The 10,121-nt window shown below is 41.9% G+C and overlaps 1 protein-coding gene across 2 annotated transcripts in view; it reads right to left on the reverse strand.

Moving 5' to 3' along the window:
• Positions 1 to 483: 483 nt before the first annotated feature.
• Positions 484 to 10,121, reverse strand: part of NUP93 (nucleoporin 93) — a 60,329-nt gene continuing 50,691 nt past the window's right edge. For both annotated transcript variants that reach the window (XM_042437542.1, XM_042437543.1), the window contains 10 exons: positions 9,525 to 9,716; positions 8,691 to 8,817; positions 8,490 to 8,562; positions 7,503 to 7,547; positions 7,005 to 7,121; positions 5,282 to 5,400; positions 4,518 to 4,635; positions 3,815 to 3,898; positions 2,242 to 2,370; positions 484 to 731 (listed from right to left, as the gene is read on the reverse strand). In XM_042437542.1, coding sequence (XP_042293476.1) covers positions 621 to 731; positions 2,242 to 2,370; positions 3,815 to 3,898; positions 4,518 to 4,635; positions 5,282 to 5,400; positions 7,005 to 7,121; positions 7,503 to 7,547; positions 8,490 to 8,562; positions 8,691 to 8,817; positions 9,525 to 9,716 — 1,115 coding nt within the window. In that variant the 3' untranslated portion in view covers positions 484 to 620. The remainder of the gene's footprint in view (positions 732 to 2,241; positions 2,371 to 3,814; positions 3,899 to 4,517; positions 4,636 to 5,281; positions 5,401 to 7,004; positions 7,122 to 7,502; positions 7,548 to 8,489; positions 8,563 to 8,690; positions 8,818 to 9,524; positions 9,717 to 10,121) is intronic.

The following is a 10,121-nucleotide window of genomic DNA, read 5'->3' on the forward strand; positions in this document are numbered from 1 at the left end:
AACCAGTCGAGAGAAGGACTAGATCAGAGTTACTCAAAGTGATGGCTTCTGGACCAGTACCAGTTCATGAACATTGTCTGCTGGTCTCAAGAGTCTCCAAGAAATTAAGAAATCATGGGTCAATGAACACAAATACTGTATGGAGCCAGTCCCTGGCACATGATGTGAGGGAGGAAGTCCTCTTGGTTCCCCATATCAGACAGTTTAAAAAGCCCTGAGTTAAATTATATTATATACTGAGACAAATGCTTTGTTCCTAATCTTGTAAGAGTAACAAGCCACACCAGAAATGCTCTAGGAAAGAAAATAAAGATATAAACCCTAGTCTCCAAAGCTTCCCTTTGCTAACAAATAGGCTTCTTGCCCCCACTCACCTTCTTCCCTCACTATTCCAAATGAAGAAACATTGCAAAAGGAAAAATAAAGGAATAAGACAACGTAAAAATAAAATGGCAAACGTAAAAGAAAATGTCCAAAAACAAATAGAAACACAAAGGAATTTATTGTGGTTGACAAAAAAAATCCATCGTACAAAAAACATAAACAACAAAAAGCCCACAAGTTAAGCTGGACCCATCCACTAAGAAGACAAAAAGGAACCAACAGCTCGCCCCAAACATCTAATTCATGAGAACCTCCATCTGCACCAGCCGAGCGTTGGTATCGCCAGAGGTTCTGTATGGGATCATCCCGGCAAAGGTAATGAGGGCTCGCGCTTGAGATCGAAGTTGCTGGGAAACACAAAAACAGAACAACAGCGGCGTTACCATGACAAGCGATGGATACTGGATGGGCATAGAACTTTTCTACTAGAGATCTCTTTGTAAGGGACCTCTTCCCTCCGGATGAAATCAAGGTGAACCAGATATTGGAGCTGCTTCTAAACAGCCTTAGCTCCGTTCAGAAACACCTACTGTATTTTCCCACAAAAAGCCTTTAAAACAATTGCCATTACAAATTTCACATTATTTCTGCAATTCATCCAATTCACATGTTGCAACTTAAAATTAAACAGACCAGCAAGCCATTAGAAAATTTCATTCCGTCTTTTTAATACTAGGATTTTTGTGCTTTTCATTAGTTTTATTAGGGAAAGGCTTCTGAAAAATCTGCCTTACCAGTGACCTTACCAGCAGCAGAAGCAATGATAAGGACACCAAATGAATGGAAACACAGGAGCTGTTTTGACACAGACTTACTATTGTCTGCCTTAAATATCAAAAACTTTCTCAACAGATTGATATGGCTAGGTTCTTTCCCTTTCTTTCTATTTAGAAATCATTTCAGCTGACTCACGCTTGCACTCTCCAAAAAGGTTAAAGGACGCCTGGAGGTTCAGGTGTTCTATTTGCTATAATCATTTAATCAAAGACTAAAGCAGTCGCTGACCATTTCAATGACAATTACTTTCTCCTTTTTCACACAGCACAAGAATGCCCTTCGGCTCCAATAAAAATCCCCAAACAAATCAACAGCTGTCTGGCCTTTAGCAATGCTGAAAGTGTTAAGGCTTGCATTTGATCTTGGTGATTTCTTGCTTTCCCCTCCTCATTTCCCTACAGAAGTAATGACTGTGTACTATTGCTTACCGCCATTGCTATTAGTATTATTATTCCCAGAAGATAAGCCTGGCTCACAAAAGAAAAATCCTTGGTCTGACCCTGTCCCTATCCACTGGGATGCACTCATACATGGTCTAGGGCTATGGCTTGCATTTAAATGCATATCCTGAAATGAATAACCCACTCTGTTATTACCTAGGCCTCTATGGCACTAGTGATCTAAGCCAGAAGGGCACAGGTTTATTGATCTGCTGATATGCATTCTGCTTGGACCTTTATACAAAATCAATTTCTGCTGAATTGTTGAAGGGTGTAAAAATGTATACAACTTTTGCATTTTCCAATTTGAGTTGGAAGCATTCTGCCAAAAATCAGGACACCCCCAAATCAAGGGGGAAATGTTTGGGGCCTCTGTGGATCATCCACCTCGAAACCTGGCATCTCAGAAAAGCAAAAGGGATGACAAACAGAGATTATTACAGCCCTGCAATAACTCATCATGGAAGGAAGGTGTCATCCATCTTGAAAGGGTGGGCACCATGAGAAGCCATACTTAAACCAAATGTCCTTGAAATTCCAGTATTTTGGAGGATTCAGATTTTGGAGGATTTCACAGACATCCCAGAAGTTTGGTCTTTCTCCATCCTTGTCCTGCAAGGCTTAGGAAGGAAAAACGTACCGAGTCTCGGTCTTCAACAACACGCGGAGGCCTAGCAGGAGTGGCTGGGCTGGTGCCCTTCAATCTCTTGTACTGGGTAAACAAGATATTCATGGTTGCAAGGAGGACCTCTGACAAGTTCTGTCTGATCTAAACAAGAAAAGAAGCAGAGAATACATACATACATACATACAAGAGACAAGGCAGGAATCTGAGAGTCCAGTCAGTGTCCCACAGATTGGTGAGATGGGTGTCATATTTTCATGATATCATATCATAGAGTAGACAGGTAGTTTAAGACTTGGGAAATGCATGTCCACATTTACTTCATAAATCACGGCTAATCCCGTTTTATTTCTTTCTACCAACAAGGGATCCTATCCATGTCCTCTGGGTCTGATATGGTCTCACTTCTATAAATGAATGAAGCAGGGAGACTGGGAAGATATAACTAAAAAAAGTTGATGATGATGATGATGATTAAAAGTGACGTTGAGGCAGAGTTTTCTAAGAGAAAACCAAAAATAATATTTCTATCACTGACTACCTATTTTTGGGTCATGAATTCCGACCCTGAAAACAGACCCTGATTTGGCAAGGCTATAATAAAACTGGTTTTAAAAAATGAGGTTAGGAATAAAAAGAAAAGAGTGCAGAGTGAAAAGGAAAGCTCTTTCATTGACTACTCAGCAAGGAAGGAGAGATGGGAAATTCATCTTCTCAGAGACCGGGGAAAGGTTCTGAGCCAGGATTAGTCTGTCGATGAGGAGCGGAATCCAACAACCTCAAACTGCAAGGATTGGATTTTCTGACCAATAAGGCCAGAAGCAAACAATTACCGATAGACAATGTCGGCTCAAGAGCCTATAAAATGGACAGCCCAGAAAACCAATCTCTTCTGAGGCTCGAGGCGGAAAACCCAACCTGCACCACAGAAAACACGCACAAAAAAGGACCATTCATTCATTCTCAGGCCTTTTATCTCCACGCTCACTTAGCAGCACAAAAACCAATTACCTTATTGACAAAATCCTGCTTAAGATATGTTGGAAAGATTACAGTTAAAACTCTGGAGTCTGCTTTTTAAAATGAGACGGAGAGATTTGCCACCTGTGGCTAAGGTATAAATGTTGATAGAAACGCAATAGGACAGATTATGCCAGTCCATTTCAGCTGTGAGATCAGGCTGAGAACAAAGTGGATGTTTGTCTAATGCTTCTTAAAAAGATTACCATAAGAAACAGAGACAAAAATGGAAATAATATCCCATGTCAGAAGAGGGTGCAAAGTCCCATTCAACAGCAAACACATAAAATTATAAGTGGACCACCATTCACTTTTGATTTGTTTTTTAAATGTTGGCATTTCCATGCCTGGTGTGGCCTGTGGTTTATCTTCAGAGTGAAAAGTTGGCACTGAACATTGAAAGTTGTCCACTCTTTCTTGTTTGTCAGTCCTTGTCAGTGGCACAGAGAGCATGGCTTTGTACACAGGCTGAGCATGAGAGACTGAGGTGCTGCAAACACCTGGGATCAGAGAGGACCTGACGTTCTTGACTCAAGGAATAAAAGCAAAGCAGCTGCCGCCAGCTTACTTCATCGCTGAAATTCCTGAAGGCTGCTACTCTTTCTTCAACATATTCTTGACTGAGGGGGACCAGTTTGAGCTGTTCAATGATCTAGAATGAAAGACACAGGAGTAGGAGTATGCAAAAATAAACAGCGAACATATCCATGTTACCATGTTGGTTTCCAAGAACAGACAAGATCTGGTGTATTTAGTGTACTTAAGCTGGTGTATAACAAACCCCATGAAACTGGAGTTGTTCAAAGCCTATACTCTGGAATACTAGATGGCAAGGAGTGCCTGGATCTCCTGGACCTAGAACCTTTAGATGTGAGCCTAGGTACCAGGGCTGGATATTTCCAATCTATCCTTTCCCATCCATCCAGGCAACTTACTGGTTAACTCTGATCGGATAGAATTATAAAACCTCCCAAGTCAGGCTTGAGCACATTTGCAAGCAATGGCTTCTGTGCCTAAAAGGCACCCCTTTGCCTCTTTGCTGCATGCTCATTGAGTTCACACCTCTCTTATTTTATCCTGCCAGCTTTGTCTGACCACCCGACCTTGGCATGATTATGAGGGCAACTAACTGGGAATGGCAATTTTCGCTATGGCCCCCTGAACTTACAAGGAACATCTGGCTGTCTTATTGTTTGAGAAAAGCTTCTGGGCTAGAGGAAGCTTGGAACCCAAGAAATCCTTGAATTCTGCAGGACAAACCTGGAACTTACATCGAAGGCTCTGTCAATGTGACCGGCGTGGTATTCGTCAAAAAAGGTGATCAGGTCCAACAAGAGATAAAATGTAGAGTCAATATGCTTCTTTGTACTGACTCCCTGTGCTTTGTATCTAAAGAAAAATAAAGCAAATCACAGTTAAGGATATTCTGCAAAGTCTGTTCTGTAAGAAGCGTGCAATTTGCTATTTTCCAAACATTAACTGGTACATATATCCTTATCCTTTTTTAAAACTGGAAATGCCAGTGATTCACCTTGAGATTGTTAACTTGCTTTAGATCCAACTGCTGTATTATTAAGAAACTGAGTTTAGTAAAGAGATAGAGATTGTTTTCAGTAAAACATCAGAAATATATATACAGCTGCCGAAATGTGAACAGCCACCAAATGGAATAACAAATTATCCGTTAGTAAAAGCTGGAAACTGAACATATGAGAAACAGCAAAAATGTTGCAGCTAACAAGATATGCACAAATAAAATGTGGGAAGAAAGGAAGTAACAATTAAACTGTTACTGGAAGACTGGAAATGTTTTTCAGGATTTCAGTGGAACACAGGAAATAATTAAGGAATGTTAAGCTTTCAGGATTGAAGTTGGCAAAACAGGCAACAAGGAAAAGGTATACAGGAGCTGTTGCAGCCCTGTATCTGACCCCCGAGCAGAGCATTGAAGGCACTTCTCAAGCCACAGGGGCTAAGGTCAAGAAATACTGGGCAAGGTGGAAAGTGGAGTCCCTTTCGCAAGAGCAGGCCTCACCTCTCTGCAATGGAATGAGCCATGTTCTTCAGTCGCTCCTTGTTCGACTGCGGGGTGCTGACCAGAGAGATCACAGGGCTCAGCAACTTGTTCATCAGCTCCAGGACTTTGTCTGGGTTCTGAGGAATGCAGAGGCAGAAAAACGAGGTCATGTAGTCTCTAGCTAGAACAACACTTGTTTTAATTTTAAAACGGAAGGGAAGGGAAAGGAAGATTTATCCCTTGGTACAATTCGAAATATGAGTGGCGTCTAGTAGAGGCAGATTCTGTTCAGTCTGCACACCATAAAAGCATTACACATTGTAGAGCTTGGGGCTCCTGCAAATCATTGGCGGGTTACAGACTGCCATTAGGGACGTCCTGAGGACGTCCCAGTTTTAAAAAGGGGTGTCTCTTCCAGACGCCCCTAACCTTATCACGGACAGAGTCCGTGACAAATGGCGGCGGCCGTTCCACACGACTACTGCCATACTGACGTAGCGGACGCTGTGCGTCCGCACGTCGTGTCCCGGAAGTGATGCCGCGAGTGTGCAACTAGTGCCTCACAGCGTCTCTTCCAGGGCCCAGGAAGGAGCGCGATTTCCGCGCTCCTTCCTCGGAGCGTCCGGGAGCTGCGCAGTTTGACCGCTGCGGCTCCCGGACACTGCAAGCGGAAGCGGAGCCAGACCGCCGCAATCCAGTGGTCTGTAACGCGCCATTCTCTCCTCAATTCTACCCTTGCCTTTCTTTTGGTTAATATCCTGCCTGGAAAAGAGTTTTGGAGAATGTGAATAATAATAATACAGTGGTGCCTCGGGTTACGAAATTAATTCGTTCCGTGGCACCGTTCGTAACCCGAAAAGCCTTCGTAAGCCGAATTGCCATAGGCGCTAATGGGGAAAAGCCGCGATTCCGTGCGAAAAAGCCGAAAAAAGCACCAAAAGTTTTTTCGTAACCCGAAAAAACATTCGTAACCCGAAACAATAATTCCCTATGGGATTTTTTCGTATCCCGAAAATTTCGTAACCTGGGTATTTCGTATCCCGAGGTACCACTGTAATAATAATAATAATAATAATAATAATAATAATAATAATAATAATAATATTTATTTGTATCCTGCCTCTCCCTATATTGGATTGAGAGGAAGGCTAGGTAGGCCTCATAAAGACCTATTTCTCTAACTGTGGCTTTCTGAATATTGCACCATCATGAATACCTATTAATTACTGTGGCCTACATTACACATTATTATTACGTGTGTAATTATAATTATTAATGATTACACAAACATATAGTATAGGAACAGCTGTAGAGCAATACACACTCAAATGTATTACATAACCCAGCACTAGCAAATGTACACCGTCCTTCGGATTAATAGTGATCCAAAATGTTTCTTCTGGTGCTCTGCTATTACTCAATAGGGATGGAAAGAATATTCTTTATTATTTGTTTCTTGGTTTTAAAAAATGGCTTTCCTAACAGTCACAAACCCCATTGGAAGTCTACTCGCTATATTTAAACATAGAGATCTGGAGGATCTTCTGTGCAGAAAGGCATGTGGAGCCCTAAAAAACCCAGACAATTAAAACAAATACAATAGCAGAGTTTGATGGAAAGTCTAAAACTGGTTTTGCAAATTCTATTCACATTCCAAGACGCTGGAAGGTCTTCTAACTAACTCTGACTGATCTGGACATTAAATGGTCTTCTTGGCTTGCAATAGTTATAACCTGCTTACCTTGGCAAGGTCATAAAGTTTGGCAGCTTCTTCAAACAGCCCTTTACTTTCTGCCACTGAGGCAACTTTATTGATAATCGGTTTTGTGTCTTTGGTAAACTTGTCAATCACTCCAGGCTGATGAAAGAAGACAAAGAGAGACACTGGAACGCAATGTTTGGAAAAAAGAATGGTTGCTACTATGCTGGATAACACCAGTTCCTGGAGATGTCAATATCAGTTACACACTCCATTTGGACTACTGCAATGACATCTTTACATATGGCTGCCTCTGAAGGCTGTTGAGAAATTTCAGGAGGTCCAGAAAGCTTCAGGCAGATCAGCAACTACACAAGTCACTGACTACCAACTCTATTAATCTGAATTAGTTAGAAGAACAAGAACCCAAACATTAAACTTTAATACTGGAAAACAAAGCGGGAAGTCACAAAAACACAAATTAGAAAATTGCTCAGCTAACACTCAAATATTGGAGAGGAGAGTATTATACGGACTTACCTTCCTACTTCCATCGTTCTCCAGCTTTCCAAGTATCATATCAAACTACCAATGCAAAACAAAACAAAACAAACGTTTAAAAGGGTGTGTTAAATATCACAGTAATCCAAGGAATATCAAACACTGTTATTTATAGGCTTGAAGAAGCATCGAGCTTCAAAATGGTTAAGAAATTCGTAAGCATTTTGGAAACTGGGAGATCAGGTGGGTTGCCAGTGTCTGCTTGGAAATCCAGTTCCTCAGTGTTAGCAATGGAAGACAGAAATGCCAAACAAAAGGCAGCTGAGTTTATCTTGTTTTTGGCAGGCTGCATCATGTTAAACATGTACACATTGGCTTAAATCTCATGTTTAATTCCAGCTAGAATAGGCCCAGTAAAGGAATGGAATTTCAGCAAGTCAACATTTATGTAAGCTACACTAATGCAGTGAGTCTACTCTAGTTGGGCCCAACAGCTGGATTTAGGCGTACAAGGGTGGTGAGAAGAAAGTGCATGGAGTGGGAGCTTAGGCACACTGGTTTGTCCACTGAGCCATCTCCTGTTCATTTGTCATTCCAGAGCATGCTTCACAGTGCATGCACAATTTGCATGACACACTGGGCACTCTCTCTCTCACACACACATACACAAAACCCTGAATAAACTAAAAAATACCACACAGAAAGGCCCCAAAATGTGACAACACCTGAAATACCTCCATCCCATGTTCACAGGCCTCCCAAAGCAACATACTACCACCAAATACCTCAGCAGTTCCTTTCAAAATGCAACATGAAGTGACACAATACCACATCTGGTCACCACTTTGATAAGGATGGCAGAAGAAAATGGACACATTTGGGATTGTTGAGTGGGGAGGCCTGCAAGTTGGAGGGGGGAACTAGCCCCATGTAGTTGTCTACTCCTATTGTATTACGTGGGCCTTTTAAAGAAGGATGATTCCATCCTAAATAAGGAAGGGAAGACATTGGTCTGCTTCTACTTACCTCTCTGCTTTCGATCACTAGCTCACTCACACAACGCAAGAACATGTTCTCCCCTTGGCTGTCCTTTTCGTCTCTGCAAAGGAAGAATGGAAAGGACAAATGTATTGCCGATGGTTCATTGTGACACAGGAGCACTTTCTAAAATAAAGAGCAACCCTTATCCAAAGCAGCAACTGAATCGAAGCTACTTCAGGAACCCACCTGAGGAAATAGAAGTACTGTAGGGCTTCTCGAGGGTCAGTGGACTCAAACTTGCGGGTGTAAAGCATCAGCAAACGGACAAAATTCAGGCGCCGGATGGCTGGAGGGTCCCCTGCCTCATGGCTCACTGAAACGAGACAGAAAAATCAAGCTACAGTCACAAGAAATCTCTGTCTCTGCCACAAGGAATTGGAAGTCAGCTGGTGATACGGACTTACATTCCTGGATGAGCACTGGAATAAAAATTAACAAAAATGTTTGAAGTTTGCTGGTTAGAGGGGAGAAAAATGTGTACTTTTGTTTCAAAATGTCTTCCTTCTGTTGATTCTATAACTAAGAATCCAAGTGTAATGGGTCTGCCACATACTTATAACTAACACTGTCTAGCCCTGGTTTACACACATCTAGAATAGAGCCGGCTAAGCTGTGGCCCAAGAAACACAAGTAGCACCTATTTTTGTTTTCAATACTGCTGAATCAGTACTATTTGTGATGTCAAAAACACACTGGCTGTCTCCTTTCTCTTCCCATAAGGAAAGAAAGTGGGTTTTTTGCCCTGAAATCTCACAGGGCTCTTTGGTGCAGGAGGATGCTCTGGGACCCTCCTCAGCCACAAAGATCTGAATCACTTGTGATCATTTTGGTGGTGAATTCCAAACTGGATGGCGATGTGCCCGCAGTGCGATCTGGACATGTTGTCTACTTCTGCTCTTGAACGCGGCAATCTACTGCTTCGATAGTTTGTTTTACATTCTGCGCAGATACAAAGAGCATCAATTCCACAAGGAGTTTGTCTCTGGAAGGGTAATCTAGGGTAAGTAATGTGAGACTCACAAAGCTGTGCACTCTGCCCAGAAGATTTCAACAGCAGCTTCAGTTCAAAAAGGACCAAGGCGACATGGGCGGCGTGACAACGCAAGCGCTCCGTGCGGAAGAGGAAAGCGATAGCGGCTTCAAACTGGGCTGTCAGGAACAAAACTTGGAAGTACAAGAACGGCTGCTGGTTCACGGCAAAATGTGATTCGCCTGAAGAAATGCACAAGAGCAAAGGGACATATCTTTCTACAGCTGGCACTCGGAAGTGGAAACACTGCTTGTCACAACATACTAACATTGTTTAATCAGTGCTAGTGGAGCAAATAAACTGCTCCACATTCATGGTATACACAACAACAACAAAAAGGTTATTTATTTTTTAAACAAAGGAAAACAAGGTACTAGAAGAAACCATGTTATTTACATGCTACCTTTCAACAGCGAATATTCAAAGCAATGGAATATTTGATTTAAAGCCTACATTTCATTGAAAAGTCTGAACCAGAACAGACACATTGAATCAAATGCTAAGTAATAATTCAACATTTATGTAAATCCAATTGATTTAATGCTTCTACTGTACTTAGGAGCAGCAAATGGATTTAGGCCTAAGTA

Source organism: Sceloporus undulatus, chromosome 8, assembly GCF_019175285.1.
Source record: "Sceloporus undulatus isolate JIND9_A2432 ecotype Alabama chromosome 8, SceUnd_v1.1, whole genome shotgun sequence".
NCBI classification, from domain to species: Eukaryota; Metazoa; Chordata; class Lepidosauria; order Squamata; family Phrynosomatidae; genus Sceloporus; species Sceloporus undulatus.